General features: G+C 36.6%; 2 protein-coding genes across 3 annotated transcripts in view; one reads left to right on the forward strand and one right to left on the reverse strand.

Moving 5' to 3' along the window:
* Nucleotides 1–1,032: 1,032 nt before the first annotated feature.
* Nucleotides 1,033–16,950, forward strand: LOC125657690 (uncharacterized). Of its 2 annotated transcripts, none has more exons than XM_048888418.2 (7): nucleotides 1,033–1,846; nucleotides 3,312–3,507; nucleotides 4,699–4,967; nucleotides 7,029–7,127; nucleotides 8,210–8,364; nucleotides 14,454–14,658; nucleotides 14,780–16,950. In XM_048888418.2, exons 1-7 carry the CDS (start codon nucleotides 1,543–1,545, stop codon nucleotides 15,166–15,168), a joined length of 1,617 nt encoding a protein of 538 aa, XP_048744375.2. In that variant the 5' UTR covers nucleotides 1,033–1,542; the 3' UTR covers nucleotides 15,169–16,950. The 2 variants fall into 2 exon arrangements, with proteins under 2 accessions (XP_048744375.2, XP_048744376.2); XM_048888419.2 differs by having other exon boundaries at nucleotides 1,036–1,596.
* A 173-nt stretch (nucleotides 16,951–17,123) lies between these two features.
* The window catches only part of LOC125657699 (uncharacterized), a 33,785-nt gene continuing 27,423 nt past the window's right edge, over nucleotides 17,124–23,485 (reverse strand). Inside the window, exons 6-8 of the mRNA XM_048888434.2 lie at nucleotides 22,504–22,875; nucleotides 20,597–20,676; nucleotides 17,124–19,373 (exon numbers count right to left, since the gene is read on the reverse strand). Coding sequence (XP_048744391.1) covers nucleotides 19,104–19,373; nucleotides 20,597–20,676; nucleotides 22,504–22,875 — 722 coding nt within the window. The 3' untranslated portion in view covers nucleotides 17,124–19,103. The remainder of the gene's footprint in view (nucleotides 19,374–20,596; nucleotides 20,677–22,503; nucleotides 22,876–23,485) is intronic.

Consider the following 23,485-nt stretch of genomic DNA (forward strand, 5'->3'; position numbering starts at 1 on the left):
TCCAGCTTGCATTTCACTGGATTGGCTCATCCTTAATCTACTTTTGGACTAAAACTAGGTCAAACAGTTTTCCGGGCTTTTTTTTTTTTATATTATGGATACAGATATTTCCCTGGAATTTAGTCACATGCTTTATCTTGGAGGATTACAAATTCAGTTTACATTTCAGCTGGATTGGTCCGTCCTTGACCTACTTTAGGGCTAAAAATAGCTCAAACACTTCTAGTGTGAAAATGTTTGCCCGGAATTGCAGCTATCGTGATAACATTTGCTTTGGCGGGCTTCCAGTTTAGGGAGAATTCCTTAAGTATTCAAACTAATAAAAAAATATTGGAAAGAGATATCTCTTTGTCTTTGAGAGATATTTCTTTTTCAACGATTAAAGAGATATATCTTATACAATGAGATATTTCTCTCTAGGAATTCTTAGAGATATCTCTTTAAGTGAAGGAGATGTTTAATACTAGAAGTATTAATTGGTTAAAAAAATAGGGTTACATCATATTAATGACGATGCAACAGGGATAAGTGATTATGATCACCAGGGGAAAAATCTGTTTGATTTAAAGAGATATCTCTCTAACTTAAAGATATATCTCTTTTTACATTGACGGAGAGATATCTCTTTACGCTAGAGAGATATCTTTCTAGCTTTAAGAGGTATCTTTCTGAGAGAAAGAGATATATCCCTAGTGTAAAGAGATATCTCTTTTGTTTAAAGAGATATCTTTTTTTAGCTAAAGAGAGGTCTCTTTTGTTTAAAGAGATATATCTCCTTTGGTTAAAGAGACATCTCCGTAGCGTAAATATCTATCTATATATATATATATATATATATATATATCTTACGGAGATATCTCTACAACCAATATAGAGATATCTCTAGTATAAAGGAATATCTCTCTTATTCAAAGAGATATCTTATTAAATTACAAATAAATAGTAAAGGGGCTTGCCATATTATCCGGTGTCGATGATACACGGTGATCACGATATCAATATGATACTAATTGCAGTGAGATTAATTTGATTACATATAACAAAACTTGTCAACGACCTCAAAGATTCATATTTTTATTATTCTTTTTATTTTATTTTATTTTATTGTCCACAACCCGAAAGGCAATTCCCTATAATATTTTAAAAATATATATATATATTTGGTTCTATACTCATTTTGTTATTGGGTAGAAAAGTGGGTATGCACACAGTGGCGGGTCAAGTCTATCCTCGTACATTGCGGATATTATGAGTCTTCACATATAACTCTATGTTTTATATAGCGAACTTCAACTTCCTGTCACGAAAGTTTCAGTTAGTTACGTTCGCATTGCACCACACACAGAAATGTCAATGGACCTCTCGAGGTTCTGGTATCAGCTGTTTCTTTTGAATATTCTTTAAACGACACCTTCCCTTATGAACCCATTGCAATGATGCCGACAAGGCCCTGCACTTGAAACCGGAAGAAGAACATCCCAGAGATTAACGTTGCTCAAACACTGTTCCACATTCACAGTGTCAGTAACAGTAATTAACAAGATGAAAAACGTGATCAGAGATATCACTAAACTTCTAGTGACATATTTTGTGCCGGTAATTATCACAATGTTTATTTGCTTTTGCATGGATATGCCTGGCACCACAGCAGCAATTGTGGGATCTTTAATGGGTTATTTCTTTATTTGTTTTGACGGGGGGAAAGCACGAAAAGCAATACGGAGGGCGACTTCAACGTTTTCGAAAGTGTACTCATTTTTCGGCTCTGATAGAACAAATGTTTATCATGAAGATTTGACTCCTTTGCATCATGTGACAGTGTCTACCCCAGCTCTCTTTCATATAGGTATATATATTGTGTATTCTCGTTTGTTGAATTTTGTTTATAAATGCTTCCAGCAAGCAGACGATCAGCAAGAGGTAGGTAGACATTTTAGATTTCATCCCTGTACAGTAAGCCAGTTGTTGTGACGTTTCATTAGACAGGGTCACTATTGATCACCCCTGTACAGTAAGCCAGTTGTTGTGACGTATCATTAGACTAATGATCGCTTAACACCTGGTCAACCATTTGTGATAATGCCATGTCAACAAGCCTATTAATATATATACATGCAGCAATATCACTTATGGGATAGGCTTACAGCTGCTGCGAGGCAAACAATTGGAAGTCATGGTAAGGTCCATTTATCGTAGGATAGTATCCAGAATATTAAAACATCAGAAGACCTTACAAATGGTTACAGCTTAAACCTCACCACCGACGTTACAGAGAATCAATGCCAAAGCTGGACAAGAGTCTTGTTTTCTTGTGAGTCCAGACTTAATATTAGTAATGGTGACGGCAGAGCTAAAGTTTAATACAGTAAAATATCTCTATCTCAAAGTCCGAGGGACCTCGAAAAAACTTCGAGATATCCGGGGGTTCGAGATATCCAAAATCGATCTTGGATATTTTTTTGAAGGAGGATATTTTATGCATAGTATGGGATTACTGGGTCTACTCGGAAAAAGCGAGCATGGATTAGCGGTCATTAATTATAATTGATGTAGCCACGGGTGTGAATGTGTGACTTAACGACGCCAGGTATGGTAAGCAGAGCGGAAAAGTGACTGCACTTCGAGATAAACCAGGTGAATTTGGGGTATGGGACCTTGAAAATACTTTGACATAAACGGAGTATTCGAGATTACCGTGTTCGAAATATCAGAAGTTTTTTTTTAATCATTTATATAGGGAAAACGGATGGGACCAGCGGTCGACTTCGACTCAAGCGGGGTATTCGAGATAAACCATATTCGAGATACAGATATTTTACTGTATATGTTTATTGTGACCATCGTGCACATGAATGTTATGTAGACTATTGCATTCTTGAGTGTAATAGATCTGGCGAAGGTTGTGTTATGGTCAGGGGTGCGATTAACACAAATTCTCACTCACAGTTTGAATGTATCTTAAAATACTGCCAGACCATATGTAGATGAAATTCTGCATCCTGTGTCAGTACCATTAATGCCACAGCATAAGCAAGGCAATGGATTAAATTTTCAGCAGGACAATGTGCACACACACACACACATAGTAAGATTAATTCAAGATTTCCTACTGGACTATACCCTTAGTGTCGAACCCTGCTAATAGTTCTTGTTAATATTCCTAATGAAAGATCATTTTGGACCATTTATTTGATTACTTCAGATCCTTGTGTAATTACAATAATCATGAGCGAAGCAAAGGATATGATTTTGATATACAAAATATATTTGATTATTTCCATAGAAAATGTACTTTTCATCTATTTATGTAGAAAACTTGCCACCAACAATTACCCCAGAAACTGTGATCACAAAGCTTACAAAGAAGAATGATTTTAGAGGAAAAAGATATCTACAGGTGGCCATTCCAGTTGACACAAAACAGAAAAACGCTGGATTAAGTGGAAAAGCTTTGGTGTCAATACCAAGAGAATATCTTGTTGACAGTAGAATTCTTCAGATGTGCAAGTAATAATCACTTAATTTAGATTTTGGTGTGAATCTGTACAAACTATATGTAAATACTGCCTGTATGTCATAGTAGGTTGTCCAGTTTCGATGCAGTCATGATTATTAGAAAAACAAAATTAAGCATCACTGTGATGCATAAATTATGGAATTTTAAATCCAGAGGGAGAGAGTGAGATAGAGAGAGGGCTGATAGAACGTGTAAAGTGAGCTCAATTTTTACCATTTAACCTGCTCTGACACTCTGGAAGGGAGTGCACTATGAAAAAAAAAATTCTGTGTCCCCATAAACATGATTTACAAAATGTGAAAGGTTTAGATATATCTTTTGAACCAAGGGTGATAGGGTAAGTGGAATCACGCTTCCAGTGAGTTAAGTTGTCTTCTAACAACTCTTGCTGCATACAGTATGTGTGTATAAAATCTCTTCTAAACATTGTGTGTCCTCTTTTATAAGGTTTTGTCAGCTACAAAGAGTTGTATGAAGTGCACTAAACAATTTACTGCAAAATCGTTGTACTATTATTTCCATCTCTTGGAAATCTTGATCTTGATAAAAATAAACCTCCCTCATACTTATTCTCTCTCACAGGACGGGGGAAGGGGGCACCTCCCTCAACTTATTCCCTCTCACAGGACGGGGAAGGGGGCACCTCCCTCAACTTATTCTCTCTCACAGGATGGGGGCACCTCCCCCAACTTATTCTCTCTCACAGGACGGGGGAAGGGGGCACCTCCCCCAACTTATTCCCTCTCACAGGACGGGGAAGGGGGCACCTCCCTCAACTTATTCTCTCTCACAGGACGGGGGCACCTCCCCCAACTTATTCTCTCTCACAGGACGGGGGAAGGGGGCACCTCCCCCAACTTATTCTCTCTCACAGGATAGGGGCCCACCTCCCACTTATTCTCTCTCAAAGGATGGGGGGGATCACCCCCCCCCCCCAGTTATTCTCTCTCACAGAACAGGTGGGACCTTCTGGCAATTATTCTCTCTCTCTCTCTTTCCTCCTCAGTGATGCTTTTTCTTTCTTTCCATCTCTTTACCTTTTCCACCATCATATGCCAGAGAAACAATTATTTGGTTGCATCAATACTTTTAGGATGAAATTCTTAATTTCAATAAGCAATATATTATTGTACATGTATGGGATTGTGAATAATGATATGTCTTCCTTTTACCGCTACCAGTAACCCATCCTTCACAGCAAAATATAACTGGACTATCACGGAGATCAGCAGTAGACAGCTGCTAAAGTTTAAGAGTGTCAAGTACTGGAAAGTCTCTGGAAAAGCGGGCCAGCCTAACGAGGTTACTGTATGCCCATTATTCAAGGAAATCAAAATACAATTCGGGTACAACGTTATTGACTGTGGATCATGTTTGTTCCATTGCAAGGCTTTCAGTGCAAAGAACGATGATACCACAGAAAAGTTCATCAGAAATATCGCTTCGAGAGGTGAGGGTGAATGATTCAGAAATGATTTTATCACATGTAATAGCTATAACAGGAGATGCTTACTCCTCCTAGGCACCTGATCCCACCTCTGGTGTGTCCAGGGGTCCGTGTTTGTCCAACTGTCTATTTTGTATTGCTTATAGGAGTTATGAGATTGATCACTGTTCGTTATTTTTGCCTTTCATGATATATGACAGGGAGATGTCTCAGCAGGCTTTCTAATCACCCATAACAGGAAGATTCAAGACCCATTAATTTGCCCTTCACTTGTTTACCTGTACCATAATTAAAAAATTAATCATTCAATACTCTTGCATTTCTAGAGCACATTAATTAGCTTGATTAATTAATCTTTGTTTGAATCCCAGTGAAGATCCACTGTCTGTTATTTAATTACCGTTCAGAGTGAAATATCTTGTGTTTGTTTAGGTGGATCTACAAACTGTCCACCACAAGCTAGTGTTCCCAGGAACATGATCTGCAGAAAGCTCTCTATATAGTAAAAGTGTCACTGCACTGACTGAATGTCATGTGGTTCCAAGTACATGTATATGTGTCAGTCAAGTACAGGCATGCCATAAACTTTGATGCTCTTGGAATAACACAGAAAACATGTCATCCGATACTTACAAATGTATCTATATGTTTATCTATAACGTTGATGAAATATTTCTATATAATGTAGATATTACTATATAATGTTGATATTTCTATATAAGGCCAAAATGAAATATATGTACATGTGTGTTTCTGGATTCCTGCCAAACCTTAAGATTTTATTTACTGGATACAACAAAATTACTAAACACTGGCATATAGTATAAATACTGAATACTTTACAACATCAAAATGATATGACCTTAGTACACATTTTCTCAGCTTATGTTTTACAAAAGTGTAACAGATAGTAGTTATATACACTGAATTTGAAATTGCATTTTTTTTTATTAAGAGTTTTTATCTAATACTAATACATGTTTTGTTTATTTGTGCTCACGAAATGGTGTTATTTGATTCATTGAAAATAAAACAACGATAGATATTAAAAATGTTTATTTTATTTTTGTGTTTTCCCCCCTCCCGATTGACCCTAATTTAAAAAAAAAAATATCTGTAAATCAAGAAATTAAAAAATTGTGGCCTAAATAAAATAAAAATCTGCAATTTTCTTTTGTGTTGATCGACAAATTTACATTTTCACTACTAATTTGATTTTCAAAATGTTTGAAAGGTTAACTTGTAATGTAAATAGACATATGTTCAAAGTGTATCAAAAACTAAGATTTCAAATAAAATGTTTCAATGAAATAAAATGTTTTACCTACCTACCCCTAATTTTTTATTTTGGCCTGATGTTGATATTTCTATATAATGTTGATATTTCAATATAATGTTGATATTTCTATATAAGGTAGCTCAAGTTACATTAAGACTTATACATTTTATAACACTACATTACAATTTGGGTGATCAAACAGCTAACAATATATGAGAAGCTTACTGAGTACATTCACTTATACTGTGATGAATATTTGTCCCACTCTTGCATGTAAACAAACTGTTTCATGCCTTACTATGTTCGAGAGTTCTCCAAAGGGAAATAACTCGGACGTCTCTTGAAAGTCATGTTTTTTCTCTAAAATTACATATTGCTTGCCTTTTTGATTTGTACTTGTTACATATCATCATATTGTAACGTGTGTTCTAAGGGTTAAAAAATTCTTTTCAAAGGATAAAACTTAAAGGGTCTCGTAAACTATGAACATAGATGCAATTCTCCTCGGGCTCTACTTGAGCCAATAATTAAATATATGGAATCACTATCATTTACAGGGATTATTCGGATTTACTGGGATACTTGTCCCAGGTCCTGTTTTCTTGAATACATGGGAACACAAGCCAAGCCACCTTTATGTTGATATGTTGATATTTCTTGATCTATAATGTTCATATTTTCATCAAGAATAAGTATGGTGTTCATTTTCTGAAGATCTTTTAAGTAATATCTTCTTTTTTATATTTTAGATATTTTACTTTATTTTAGATATTTGATATTTGCAGGTATTCAGAGAATAGTGGTAAAAGCAGACACATTAAAGGAAGCTAATGAGGCATTGACATTTTGCCAAAAGTACAGACATTTTATTTATGTCAATGCAGGTAAAGATGGAGAATTCTTAGTGTCAGAAAGTGTACATGATGATCAACATTCAGATCTTAGTGTCAGAAAGTGTGGTGCTTAGTATCAGAAAGTGTGGTGCTTAGTGTCAGAAAGTGTGGTGCATAGTGTCAGAAAGTGTGGTGCTTAGTGTCAGAAAGTGTGGTGCTTAGTATCAGAAAGTGTGGTGCTTAGTGTCAGAAAGTGTGGTGCTTAGTGTCAGAAAGTGTGGTGCTTAGTGTCAGAAAGTGATAGGTCAGTACAAGGGATGTATCATTAGGGACTCCTGATGTGTCATTAGGGACTCCTGATGTGTCATTAGGGACTCCTATACACTTCATATAGGAATTTACCCAATGGAGTCAACCCGAGTTCTGATGGGTTCCCCGAAGAGGTCAAACCGGATACTAGATAGGTTGACTCAATAATGTCAACCCGGGTTCATTAGGGATTTCCTGAGGGTGTCAACCTGGGAATTCAGCTTTGGGGTCAGATTATTTTATCATTGTCACGTGAGTAGCCCCCGAGAAGGCCAAATATGTAGTTATGTTATATATGTTTGTTATTCTATTGTACACTAGGTGGTATACTTTATTAAATTGTCTGTGGATACATGTATGAATGGGAATAAATTGTGAATGTTATCTGTGTTTTTAGTAGTGTATAAAGTGAGGATTTAATTTTGGCATTATTAGCAAGAAAGTTGAGATTGCTAAAATTGAATATCACTAACAATTTATTCCATGTTATCTTTTCTGGAATTTTAATGTTGCTGAAAATAGCTCTCGCTAAATATATATATAATCATTTTCATGGAAAAATCCCTAAATATGTGATGAACTCGTGGCTTACACAGTATGTCATGTACCAATGATGAACTCGTGGCTTACATGGTATGTCATGTACAAATGATGAACTCGTGGCTCGAGTTCTTTATTCTTAAGCTTTGTGAAGTAAATGTAAACCAATGTGAAAAATCAATATTTTTTGCGGGCTAAATAAGGTCCATATCATGTTTTCCTTTCTCATTTACCGGTAGTTGTTTATTTTTGTATTTGTGATTTACTTTTTCCTTTTTCATTAGGATTCAATGCATATCTTGAGGAACAGGGTGTCAGGGCATGCTTGAGACAATTAAAACAGAGTTGTACAGGATTAGCATGTATTGGAGATATTCCTTTGTGCTATCGTAAGGGAAAACTCGCAAAAGATAGACAGCTGTCCAATTTCAAAGAACTTGTAAGTGTCTCTATACTAAGCTTTTATTTACAAGAATAAGCTACATGTAGAAATGCAAATACTTTTAAAATTATGCCACTTTTAATGTTTAAAAGAATTTATTGAAAAATTTGAATATGCCTTTAAAATAAGCACCTTTAATATACATTGTATATTCATTGACTGCTATTAGTCCTCCCTATCTTGAAGGATTTTTATTAGTCCGTATTTGAAATGTTCATGCAGTTTTCCAGTTGTTGAATCTTCGGCTATGACGGATAATTAAAATGAATCAATAAAACTATAGTACATTTATTATATATGACTGGGAAAGTTTCTCCTTCCTCTCTGATAAGGGAGATAACTCCAACAATAAATTTTTTAGTTTCTTTTCAAATTGCTGTTATGATGTCATTTTAATGGGTACGAGTTTTGACTGTGACAGACTTTACTCATACAAGATCTAATTTGGTTGATATTTAGGGCTATGCTCCGTGTATACCTTGGGACCGTGTTGCACTATGACAAATGTGTCTCAGTGAAATGCTGTTTAAATGTTGGCTAGAGTACGAGAAACTCGAATCATTAAAACAGGTCCTGACTGTTCCTTCACTAAGTACTGGCGTTAATGTATTATACTACATGTAAATATATGTTACAGAAAAAATTGCATTAATAAAGCGTAGATCAGACCTTGCAACCATAAAACAATTCTCAGACGAAAATTATCACCTCAAACATTTTACTGTTTTTAGCTCACCTGAACCGAAGGTTCAAGTGAGCTTTTCTGATCACATTTTGTCCGTCGTCCGTCTGTCTGTAAACTTTTAACATTTTTGACTTCTTCTCAAAAACCACTGGACCAATTTCAACCAAAGTTGGCACAAAGCATCCTTGACTTACTTGACTTAATTCCTTCTCTTCTCGTGGAGAATAGGGCCATGAACAAGTCCTCTCCATTTACTTCTATCCTGGGCTGATCTTGCTGCCTCTGTCCATGACCCAAAACCTAATTCTTTCCTCTCTCTTTCTGTTGTTCTTCTCCACGTTTCCTTCGGTCTTCCTCTCTTTCTTTTTCCTTCTGGTGTCCAACTAAGGGCTACATATGGGTGTGTTCTTTTATCCATCCGTAGCACATGTCCAATCCACTGCCATCTGCGTGTTTTTATCATAGTGCTGATCTTTGCTACTCCTGCTATCTCTCTAACTGCTACATTTGATATTTTCATTGGCCAGTAGATCTTTAAGATTTTCCTAAGACATTTGTGCTGGAAGGTATCTACAAGTTTTTCGTCCCCTTTTGTCATTTTCCAGGTCTCGCTGCCATACAATAACACAGCTATTACATTTGAGCTGAAGAGCTTCATTTTTGTTTTTCTGTTGAGTTGGTTATTGCTCCAGATCTTGCGTAGCTTATGGAATGCTACTCTTGCATGGCCAAATTTCTTCTTCTTATATCTTCATTAGTACCTCCTGTCTTGCTTACTGTTGCTCCGAGGTAAATGAACTCATCCACATCGTTTATGTTGTTCCCATTGATGGTTATTGGTGTGATGTTTGCAGCATTTAGATGCATAACTTTGGTTTTTCCTGTATTGATTTTTAAACCTGTTCTAGCTGCATATCTGTTTAGAGAGTTCAGTTTTTGTTGTATTTGATCTTTGCTGCTGGATAATAAAGCGATGTCGTCTGCAAAATCTAGATCGTCTAATTTTGTTGTCATATTCCATCTTATGCCTGAGTTGTTATCTGCTGTTGTCTTTTTCATTATCCAGTCAACTACCAGGAGGAACAAGAAACCCGACATGTTGCATCCTTGTTTGACACCAGATTTAACATTAAACCATTCTGTTGTACCATTTCCATCAACAACTGCGCATTCACTGTCTTCATACATTAATTTAACCATACTGATTATTTCGTCTGGTATTCCATAAGATTTCATGATCTTCCAAAGGGTTTCCCTGTGTACGCTGTCGAAGGCTTTTTCAAAATCGACGAAGCATAGATAGAGGTTGGAGTTCCATTCTATAGCTTGTTCTAGAATATTACGTAGGACAAATATCTGTTCCGTACTGCCCTGAATCCAGCTTGTTCCATTCTCAAATGTCTGTCTACACCAAGTACAATTCTTTTTATTATTATTTTCCCCATTATTTTGGCAGTTGTTGCTATTTGTGTGATTCCTCTCCAATTTCCAGTTTGTCAGGTCACCTTTCTTTGCTACCTTTATTATAAGTCCCCTTCTCCAATCTTTGGGAGCTTTTCCAGTTGTCCAGACAATGTTGTATAGTTTGTGTAGTTCCTTGACAGTTGTTTCTATGTCTGATTTCAATATTTCTACAGTGATGTTATCTACACCTGGAGCTTTGCCTAATTTCATTTCTTTCAATGCTCTCCTTATCTCATCTTCTGTTGGTGGACCTGTTTCTATGTCTAATTCGATGGACTCCCCTGTTAGTATTTCAGCAGGATCAATAGGGTTTGGTCTATTTAACACTTCGCTGAAGTGTTCCATCCATCTTTTTCTTATATCTTCCTCTTTAGTCAAGAGATTTCCTTCCTTGTTTTTTACTGCCTCAACAGTTTTTCGACGTTCATTGCACAATAATTTGGTTACATCATATACAGTTTTCATGTTTCCGATGTTTGCTGCCTCTTGTGCCTCATTCGCCATGTCGTCTACCCATTGTCGTTTGTCTTTTCTAAAACTTCTTTTCACCTCTTTGTCTTTGTCCCCATACTTTTCTTTTAGTCTAGCTCTTAATCTCTCTGATCTTGCACTTTCTACTTTGCCCTTTAGAACTCGCCTCTCTTCTACCTTTTTCCAACTGCCCTGGCTTATCCATTCTTGGTTTTTCCTTTTTCTATACCCAAGTACGTTTATGGCAGTTTCATTATATGCAGTTTTAATGTTGTTCCATCTTTCCTCTATATCATCAGGATTGGGACCTATGGTGTTGTCTTCAATGAGTGCATTAAATCTATTCCTCAGTTCTATTTGGAATTGTTTCCGAACTTCTGGTACCTTAAGTTTGCATGTCTCGAATCTTGTTGAAGATGTTGGTTTCTTTCCTATTTTGTGCAGTTTAAGCATTACTTTTGTGATGACTAAATTGTGGTCAGATCCGACATCTGCACCTCGTTGTGCTCTGACATCCAATACAGATCTTTTAAAGCGCCCATTGACTGCTACATGGTCTATCTGGTTCTTGTGTTGACCATTTGGTGAAGTCCATGTCTGCTTGTGTATGTCTTTATGTTTAAACATTGTTGAAGATATTGCCAAGTTGTTGATGGCACAAAATGATGCAAATCTTTCTCCATTATCGTTCCTTTCCGAGTGTAAACCATACTTTCCAACAATTCCATCCTCTCCTTCCTGTTTGTTACCTACTTTTGCATTAATATCGCCAGTTAGAATTATAATATCATGGCGTGGAGTGTTGTCTATGACTCCCTGTAGTTGTTCGTAAAAATTATCTTTTGATTCCTCGTCTGCATCATTGGTAGGTGCATACACTTGTATTAATGTTGTTTTTATATAGTTTGACCAGAACCTGGCAGTTATGATGCGGTCGTTAATGGGTGCCCATTGGTATAATGTCTTGGCTTTCTCCTTTGATATAGCAATAGCAACTCCATTACTGTGATGGTTATCTTTTCTTCCAGAATACAGTATCGTTTCACCTGTCTGGGTTCTGATTTTTCCAGAATCTGTCCATCTGCATTTGCTTATTCCAAGTATATCTAGGTGGTATCTCTTCATTTCTGCTATTACTTGTGCGGTTTTTCCAGTGGAGTACATAGTTCTTACGTTCCATGATCCCAACCTGACGATGTTTTGGGGGCTTGCTAGCATATCCCTCTGTCCGCGAACTTCCTTTCGGCTTTGGCCCGTAGACATCATGCTTGCATCTCTGTCCGCTATGAAATCATCCTTTGGAGTATGCTCGATAGCTATGCTTACCCCACGACTTCTTATTGACTTGTTCATAGTTTCCGTAATCAACTTCTTTTTATGAGGACGGGTGATTAGCCCTACGCTCAACCTCGTTGAGGTGGTTTTTCTGTTGGGGTTTTCCTTCCCTTAGATGACGGTCTTTTTAAGACTATTGGATGCCATCCCCCAGGTTTTACATCGGAGTGTTGGTGGTATATACCACAGGGTAGTGATATGCGTCTTGTGCATGTATTTGCCGCTGACTAGCATCCTTTTGCGAAAAGAGAGCCGAGTGCGTCAGCCTCTCCTGTCAGTACATAGCCTCTACATTACCAAGACTCCATTAGTGCCTCCACGTTGGCAGCACACGGATACTGGCCTCTCTCGGGACCAGGCCGAACTAATGGGGATCTGGGAGCAGCAAGGGCCCCATAGATGCAGTGTGTAGGCCCACCGGCGTGTGGACACGCCCTAGCACTCATCAACCTTGCCCCAGCTATGGGAATATAGCCGGCAAGACATGATGTCGATAATCAGGGACGATTATCTGTCTAGGAGAAGGAAACCTCCGATGTAAAACCCAGATAGGTGAGATTCGAAACCAGGGATGGCAGCTTACCTAGGACAAAGCATCCTTAGGTAAAGTGAATTCTAAATTGTTAAAATAAAGGGCCAGGCTTTCCAAGGGGAGATAATCAAGAAAAGGTAAAAATAGAGTAGGGTCATTAAAAATCTTCTTCTCAAGAACCACTGGGCCAGACAAGATGAAATTTATAGATAAGCTTAATTAGGTAGTGCAGATTCTAAATTGTTAAAATCATGGCCCCCAGGGGTCGGATGGGGCCACAAGGGGGATCAAAGTTTTACATACAAATATATAGAAAAAATCTTCTTCTCAAGAACCACTGAGCCAGAAAAGCCTAGATTTATATGAAAGCTTCCTGATATAGTGCAGATTCTAAATTATTAAAATCATGGCCCCCGGGGGTCGGATGGGGCCACAATAGGGGATCAAAGTTTTACATACAAATACATAGGAAAAATCTTTGAAAATCTTCTTCTCAAGAACCACTGAGCCAGAAAAGCTGATATTTACATGAAAGCTTTCTGACATAGTGCAGATTCAAGTTTGTTAAAATCGTGGCCCCCGGGGGTCGGATGGGGCCACAAGGGGGGATCAAAGTTTTACATACAAATATATAGGGAAAATCTTTAAAAATCTTCCTCTCAAGAACCACTGAGCCAGAAAAGCCTAGATTTATATGAAAGCTTCCTGATATATTGCAGATTCAAGTTTGTTAAAATTATGGTCCCAGGGGGTAGGATGGGGCCACAAGGGGGATCAAAGTTTTACATACAAATATATAGGAAAAATCTTTAAAAATCTTCTTTTCAAGAACCACTGAGCCAGAAAAGCTGATATTTACATGAAAGCTTTCTGACATAATGCAGATTCAAGTTTGTTAAAATCTTGGCCCCCGGGGGTCGGATGGGGCCACAATAGGGGTTCAAAGTTTAACATACAAATATATAGAGAAAATCTTTAAAAATCTTCTTCTCAAGAACCTCTGAGCTAGAAAAGCTGATATTTACATGAAAGCTTTCTGACATAATGCAAATTCAAGTTTGTTAAAACGATGGCACCCTGTGGTAGGATGGGGCCGCAATAGGGGATCAAAGTTTTACATACAAATATATAGAGAAAATCTTTAAAAAAAATTCTTCTCACGAACCACTGAGCCAGAAAAGCTGAGCTTTACATGAAAGCTTTCTGACATAGTGTAGATTCAAGTTTGCAAAAACTATGGCCTCCAGGGGTAGGTTGGGACCATAATAGGGACTACGGTTTTACATGCAAATATATATGGAAAGACTTCTGATATGGACCAAGGTGAGCGATGTGGCCCATGGGCCTCTTGTTATTTTTCTCCGTTCTGAGAAAATAACCATAAAAAATTATCAGACAAATTTTGTTCTCAGAGTGGCAAAACAAAATTCTATTTTTGAAAATTTGATTGTTTTATGGTCACAAGACCTAGATATTGTGCTGCAAGGAACAGATATTGCTTTGTTATAATAGGGGGTTGTTTAGGTTTACTTTACTGTAGGACTATTCATTCAGAGCCCAGAGTCCACATGATGATTACTCTCATGTTATTCTTTACAGGTTCCATTCTGCTACAATCGACAAATCCCAATACATTTTCATGTTGGACCCAATGAGTGTATTCATGAGAACTTCCTTCAGGCCCTCTCTTCCTACCCCCTGATGATCTACTCCTGGTGCATTTCTTTTGATGAAGACAGTTTATTCACTGAAAAAGATGTAGCCACTTTAATTAACAAATTTAGATGTTTTGTAATGGTTGATGGTAAGGAAATAATTCATTGCAACAGATTTGTGAAGTGTACAGTAATCATAATAAAAAATATAATTGTGATAACTGCAAAAAGCATCTATATCATAGTACATATATACCCTTACTTTTTCAGCTCATAATTTGAAATGTAACTCCAGATTTGTCTCCCTTATGGAGAAGAAAATCATCCCAGTGGAAAAAATACTTCTCCGGAGCAATGCACCATTCTCCTTCTTTGGGAAATCCAAGAAAGAAACATGGCACAGCATGAAAGACTTTCAAGTCCATTTTCTCCGAAAACAATTACGATATTTGCATCCTGAAAGTTTAGAGACCATGTTCAGTGAAGATGGCAGCTCAGTGCCCACCATTTTGTGCTGTATGATTGAACTTCTAGCAGGAATTGTTGATGTTCCTCCACTCTCTCTGGCAAAAATTCTGATTAAGAATGCAGAGTCGTTTTTCAAGTTTTCTGACCCTTCAATATCATATTCTTCACAGAGCAGAGATGCCAACCCCTAGGACTATTTGTGAGGAGTAATCGAAAAAGGCCGGGGATATGGGGCCCGCCTAGATTTAGTGAATTCTAAATACAGTTTCAAGCCATTTTAAAGGCATACTTACATACCTGAGACTGTACAGTTGCACATTATATAAATGAAGTAAATTTGATAAATAGTTGTCTCCTATTTTATTCTACTTCATTATAATCATTTAGAATATGCAAGTTCCAATCTTTCTCAACAAATTATTTGACAAATTTGAATCATGACTGTGAATTTGTATATTTGACATAAAGGTTTTATGTTATAATGGAATTTAGAGTTGAGCTGATCATGTTGGGTCTGTATTTTGTTGTTTTTTTTAGCTCACCTGAGTTGAAGGCTCAAGTGAGCTTTTCTGATCACATTTTGTCCGGCGTCCGTCTGTCTGTAAACTTTTCACATTTTCATCTTCTTCTAATGAACCACTGGGCCAATTTCAACCAAACATGGCCAAAAGCATCCTTGGGTGAAGGGCTTTCAAGTTTGTTCAAATGAAGGGCCATGTCCCTTTCAAAGAGGAGATAATCACAAAAATGCAAAAATAGGGTGGGGTCATTTAAAAATCTTCTTCTCAAGAACCACTAAGCCAGAAAAGCTGAGATTTACATGAAAGCTTCCTGACATAATGCAGATTCAAGTTTGTTCAAATCATGGGCCCCGGGGGTTGGATGGGGCCACAATAGGGGATCAAAGTTTTACATACAAATATATAGAAAAAATCTTTAAAAATCTTCTTCTCAAGAACCACTGAGCCAGAAAAGCTGATTTTTACATGAAAACTTTCTGACATAGTGCAGATTCAAGTTTGTTCAAATCATGGCCCCCGGGGGGTAGGATGGGGCCACAAGTGGGGGGGGGGGGGTGTCAAAGTTTTACATACATGCAAATATAGGAAAAAGCTTTAAAAATCTTCTTCTCAAGAACCATTGGGCCAAAGAAGTTGATATTTACATGAAAGCTTTCTGACATAGTGTACATATGTAGATTCAAGTTTGCAAAGGGTAGTTTGGGCCATAATAGGGACTATTAGGTTTTACATGCAAATATATATGGAAAGTCCTCAGATATGGGCCAAGGTGACTCAGGTGAGCAATGTGGCCCATGGGCCTCTTGTTTTCCTGTTGTTGTCACAATGCTGAAGATTCTTTCATTCATTCAAATGAAAAATGGTCAGCATGATTTGTGCTAATTGTCCGTATCTAAAACCCCCTGGAGCATTCCGAATCTGTCTAAGCTCCATTTGATTTTTACATAAACTGCGATTATAAACACATACAACTGTACATGAATTTTTGATAAAACTAGCATAACATTCTTTAATATTTACAACCGTTTTCTCTGTGATAACCCTTTGAAGCTCCAATGTATTAATTTGTACTCATTATACATAAGTGGATGTAAATTTTTAACACGTGCAAATGAATGACGTCGGTGGGTGGGGACTATGGAAATTAACATGGAATGCCAAGTGTATTTTGTATTTCAATTTCAACTGAGCAGTATTTTAGACATGTCAATTTTGTATTTTCATTTTATTGTCTAGTTTGTTTGATATGCAAGATGATTACTTAGATAGGAGAATGTAACAATTTTTGCATATAATGGTTTTTTTTAATACAACTTACCATATTTCCCATTGTAGTTTTATAATCATCTCACATACCCAACAAACCAGACCGTGGTTCTATAAATGAAATTTACATTTAAGTTGTCTATATTTGTTTTAATGTATAAATATTTTATTAAAACAGAAAAGGATTTTTGTTTAATAGTTTATCTTCAACAAAATAGACGTTTAATGCATATCAGAATGTCTAGTGTTTGCATGTTATTCAAAATTAAAATGATGTTGTCCGGGAAAAGATCAATGTGTCTCCACATGTATTAATGAAACAAACCCACTTTTCAGGTATTTCAAAAATAAATAACTTCTTCAATGTAATTATTTATTAACTGAAATATAGCCTTTCTATAAAGCATGCATCTTCTACTCAAAACAATGTTCAACAATAAACAAATGTATTAAAAATTCTTGTCACTTTCAGGAACATCCAAAAAAAAAATGAAAAAGGCAACAAAATCTACCATATAAATTTAACAATGGAAATCATGTCCATCAATTCGGGAATGAAAATATACAACATTCCAATGAAATTTACGCATCTTTTATATCATGCTTGTGATATTAATGTACATATAAACAAAAAAAATGAAATGCACTATGATTAAGCACCAATCATGAAAAATGCAAAAAGAACACGATTTAAAGTGGTATTCATTTCAAACTGAAAAATAAACCTGCTAAATTGACATCCCACTCTAAATAAAACTTTAGGTACACATATTTAAGCAATCAAATCTTGTTGTAGCTTATTCAACAAGACCTGTAGATTTCTGAATATTATGAACACCTCTTTAGAATTTTAAGGTATAAAACACAAAATTGTCCAAAAATCTTGCATGCACTTATTAATATAGAAAAGAAATCTGTAAAACATGAATGGCATTACTATAAAAGTTATCAGACCGCATTTTCGGTAAATATAGTAAGAAACAGTTCTATAAAACGAGCAAATGCTCACGCTTCAAAAACCGCCCGTCCAATATATTCAGAAATGCAGTTGTAAGAAAGGGTTAATATCCAAATAAACCATTCTTTTGTTTTAAAAAAACCCTTGGGAGCATGTACTGATTTTACCAGACCCACAGGGTGCTGAAACAGAGATGGACAGACGCACAGCACTACACCATTACAGAACTTGTGTATGATGGGCAAATAAAAACTTGCACATACATGCATCGGTAAATACATGCATTTACATACACTCACATTTTTCAAAAATGTACAATAGATTTTCTCTGTAAGAAAAAAATGAGCCATCTTTCAGGCAGGTGTTTATAAATGTATAAATTTCGATAATATCTTGAGTATTTTTCTCACGTAAATGCACTTTGACTTTTGAAAAACACAAGAAGTCTAACAGTTGCACACATGTGCATAATACTATATTTACATTCAATATATTTTTTTTCTTCATTAACTCTTGTCCTATAGACCCATAAATCAGTTGGCAGTACTTGACACAATGTCAAATCATACTAATAGTGGGCAGCGTGTCTGTTACCAAAACGTTAAGAGAATACGTCAAATTTCCTTGATCTAAAATATTTTGTTTGTCATTTGAGGTATTCAATGATAGAAAAATTTCCGAATTATTTAAATCAAAATAAATGTTTATTGTTAAATAATGATAAAAGTGAAACATGTCAAATTAACATGACTGGCAAATAATTAAAAGCTAACCCCCAACCCCCGGCGGACATTTTGGAAGAGTTATTTACCCTTGGTAAAAATAAGAAAAAAACTGTTTAAAAAATAAGTGTGGTAAATGATTAATTCTGTTTCATGTTTTCATAAAAACAAAGTTAATGGAAGATTTCACCAAGAGTTTTGTATAAAAATATGATTTCTTTTAAAAATATTTTAATAAAACATGCTCTTCCCATAGATATCAATGTAAAACTTCGTTTGTGGGGGTATTTTAATAAAAGGTAGCTGTAAATTTTCTTAAATATTTTTGGAAAATTATCACAAGGACCCAACAGAGAGAAACTAACGACTTTTCCTCCATTGAAAATATCATGTGACCACCAGACTTTCCTGTTCCGTTGAGTGTTCTCGCTATTAATAATGTGGATTTTACAGGTATACTGCAGACCAGTCCGTTTAATTTGTGTTGATGAAGTCTGGTTAATGAAGTGCAGTCTTTTTATTATTGGGGCAGATGATGGTCTCCAGCATTGCAGGAAACTTTGTGTAATGTGCTTCCACACATCACTTAATTTTCCTACAATGCTGGTGTCCGTCATACCTACACTTTCATTGTTTAAATGTGTGTACAGGTGCATGATCTATGCTCTCAAGCCGTGAAATGTAAAATCCTGCATATGAGATTCACTACAGAACTTGGTGGAGGATCTAAGGCGGGTGGGCAGCATGTCGCTGATGTCACTTAAGTGTCTTAATTCCCTAGTAGCCTTGTTAATCATTTTCTTGTTTCTTTTGGCACGTGGCAGGACCTGACTTCCCTCATCTTCCATTAGCTTTGTAACCTCATCTTCCACTGAGGCTTCGATCACTTTCTCCTTTCCCTGGACCTCAGTTGTTGGTTTTTCTTCAGCCTGTAAGAGATTGTTGTCAGTGAGTGAGGTAATGTAATGTAACTCTATGTTTGTTTTATACATACTGCTGTTTCAGAGATTGTTGTCAGTGAGTGAGGTAATGTAATGTAACTCTATGTTTGTTTTATACATACTGCTGTTTCAGAGATTGTTGTCAGTGAGTGAGGTAATGTAATGTAACTCTATGTATGTTTTATACATACTGCTGTTTCAGAGATTGTTGTCGGTGAGTGAGGTAATGTAATGTAACTCTATGTATGTTTTATACATACTGCTGTTTCAGAGATTGTTGTCAGTGAGTGAGGTAATGTAATGTAACTCTATGTTTGTTTTATACATACTGCTGTTTCAGAGATTGTTGTCAGTGAGTGAGGTAATGTAATGTAACTCTATGTTTGTTTTATACATACTGCTGTTTCAGAGATTGTTGTCAGTGAGTGAGGTAATGTAATGTAACTCTATGTTTGTTTTATACATACTGCTGTTTCAGAGATTGTTGTCAGTGAGTGAGGTAATGTAACTCTATGTTTGTTTTATACATACTGCTGTTTCAGAGATTGTTGTTAGTGAGTGAGGTAATGTAATGTAACTCTATGTATGTTTTATACATACTGCTGTTTCAGAGATTGTTGTCAGTGAGTGAGGTAATGTAATGTAACTCTATGTTTGTTTTATACATACTGCTGTTTCAGAGATTGTTGTCAGTGAGTGAGGTAATGTAATGTAACTCTATGTTTGTTTTATACATACTGCTGTTTCAGAGATTGTTGTCAGTGAGTGAGGTAATGTAATGTAACTCTATGTTTGTTTTATACATACTGCTGTTTCAGAGATTGTTGTCGGTGAGTGAGGTAATGTAACTCTATGTTTGTTTTATACATACTGCTGTTTCAGAGATTGTTGTCAGTGAGTGAGGTAATGTAACTCTATGTTTGTTTTATACATACTGCTGTTTCAGAGATTGTTGTCAGTGAGTGAGGTAATGTAATGTAACTCTATGTTTGTTTTATACATACTGCTGTTTCAGAGATTGTTGTCAGTGAGTGAGGTAATGTAATGTAACTCTATGTTTGTTTTATACATACCGCTGTTTCAGAGATTGTTGTCAGTGAGTGAGGTAATGTAATGTAACTCTATGTTTGTTTTATACATACTGCTGTTTCAGAGATTGTTGTCAGTGAGTGAGGTAATGTAATGTAACTCTATGTTTGTTTTATACATACCGCTGTTTCAGAGTTGGGATTCCTCTCAGTAGGAGGTTTTCGACCAAAGCTCAGCTTTCTTCTTACTTTGTGTAAAGGCACTGTAATGATAAATGTATAGGTATTTTTAATGAAAGTATGTTTCAAAAGTAGAGTACTGTCTAGGGAAGGGTTTTCAATAACTGAGTGGACAATATCTTCATATGTTTAATGTACTGACCCTTGAACTTGACCACATGACCTCAAAATCAATAGGGCTAATCTACTCCTTAAGATGTACCAGTGTACCAAGATTGATGTCTGTCAAACGAAGGGTTCTTAAGATATTGAGCGGACAAGACTTGGTATACAGACCGATTGACAGGTGCAAAACAATATGCTCCCATGCCTCTTTTTCAAAGTGGGGCATAAAAATCTATAGGTGTGTTCCTTTAAATAATGATTAACAGACTTTCCATAAATTATATAAACTATTTTGGTTGAAAACTGTTCCAAATATCAGTCACAGAAAACATGATGATGGACAAGTAGATAGACAGACAGATGTATGACAGACACACAGACAGATGTATGACAGACAGACAGATGTATGACAGACACACAGACAGATGTATGACAGACACACAGACAGATGTATGACAGACACACAGACAGATGCATGACAGACACACAGACAGATGCATGACAGACACACAGACATATGTATGAAAGACACACAGACAGATGTATGACAGACACACAGATAGATGTATGACAGACACACAGACAGATGCATGACAGACACACACAGATGTATGACAGACAGACAGACAGATGTATGACAGACAGACAGACAGATGTATGACAGACACACAGACAGATGTATGACAGACACACAGACAGATGCATGACAGACACACAGACAGATGCATGACAGACACACACAGATGTATGACAGACAGACAGACAGATGTATGACAGACACACAGACAGATGTATGACAGACACACAGACAGATGCATGACAGACACATAGACAGATGTATGACAGACACACAGACAGATGTATGACAGACACACAGATAGATGTATGACAGACACACAGACAGATGCATACAATCTATCTCAGTGTCTTCAACATTTCCAAATTACCAGTCATCTGAGTCATGACCTTTGACCTAGTGACTTGAAAACAAAGTTTGATGTCTCAGGATAATGATCAGTCAGTATCTTCTGTATTCAGAGTAATTTGACCCTCGACTTTGTGACTTCAAAATCAATAGAGGTCATCTACTCCTTAGGTAAAACCAGTATACCAAGTTTGATGTTTGTCAAGCAAAGGGTTCTCAAGATGCATGTATTGAGCAGGCAATGTCTTACAATGTCCATTTGACCTTGTGACCTCAAAATCAAGAGGGGTAACCTTCTTGGGGGAACCAGTGAGCAAACAATATCTTACTATCTCGAGTTTGACCCTTGACTTTCAAATCAATAAAGGGCATCTACTTCTTAGGGGGAACCGTTGTGCAAAAGTAGATGTTGGCCAAGAAAAGGATTCTCAAGATATTGAGTGGACAATAATTTCCTATGTCCAGAGAAGTTTGACCCTTGACCTTGTGAGCTCAAAATCAATAGGGCTCATTTACTCCTTAGGTAGAGCCTGTATACCAAGTTTGATGTTTGTCAAACAAAGGGTTCTCTAGATCTGGAACAGACAACACGAAAGTCCGACAACCAACCTACAAGTGCAAACCAATATCCCTTTTATTTCAAAGGGTGGAGTGGGGGTGGGGTATACATGTAAATATATAAACTTTCAATGTTGAAAACTAGTCAAGATATTATGTCATACATGTCAATAAAATCCATTTTCAATTTGTAGCGCTAACGAATAATATTGTATGATTTATACTACAATTAAGTGTAGTCCCCAAGAGATATTTCTCCTACCTTCACTTCTGAAGTAGGAATTCACGTTTGGGTTCCTGACCGGTGTCCCTCCAAATGTAGGAGTAAGATAATGCCCGTTTCGTCGCTTGGCACGGTATGTCCTCGTTATTCTCCGGGAAATCTTTGGCATCTCGAATAGCCGCTTGCAGGGTGGAGTGGTACACTCTGCTGGTGTCAAATTCCGCTGTCCACAGCTCTGCACCAAAGTGTCCAAGGATGCTGGCAAGTCTAAGCAACCTGGCTCAATGAAGGGTGCACATGTATCTGGTTTAGCTCTGGGGTTACCTGGTTCAAGTACCTGTGGTTCGTTGGTTACATGCTGATTGAATATCAGTTCCTTCATATGTGAATAGTTGAAAGATTCGCACACATCTGTAAAATATGCCATGTAAAACATATGATTAAAAAAGTCGGTACAAAAATCCATATACGTAAAACATCATGGTGGTTCACAGTACGACGAACACCAGAGATGCAGAAAGAAATCGGACTCCTATGGTATCCTTGATTATTTTGTGAATATTTGTTATATGTTTATAATTCTTCCAATCCAACTTGATTCTGCCTTTAAAACTTCTATAAAAACAAGAGATGTTTGTAAAACACATATGCCCCCCATGGTGCAAAACTGAAAAGGGTTATACACACACACCATTTAATTGATAGTAGCATCATCAATTCAAAATATTGAGCAGACGAAATCTTCCTATGTCAAGTGTAGATTGACCATGAAACCTAAAAATCAAACGGGGTCATCTACTCCTTATGCTGTACCAGTTTACCAAGTTTGGTGTCAATCAAATAAATAATTCTTAAAATATAGGAGACTATGTCCAGTTTAACCCCTGACCTTTGACCATGTGACCTCAAAATCAATAGTGGTCATCTTCTCCTGAAGATGTACCAGTGTACCAAGTTTGATGTCTGTCAAGCAAAGGGTTCTCAAGATATTGAGCAGACAGTACATTCCAATGTCCAGTTT

This window comes from Ostrea edulis, chromosome 9 (assembly GCF_947568905.1).
Source record: "Ostrea edulis chromosome 9, xbOstEdul1.1, whole genome shotgun sequence".
Taxonomy (NCBI): domain Eukaryota; kingdom Metazoa; phylum Mollusca; class Bivalvia; order Ostreida; family Ostreidae; genus Ostrea; species Ostrea edulis.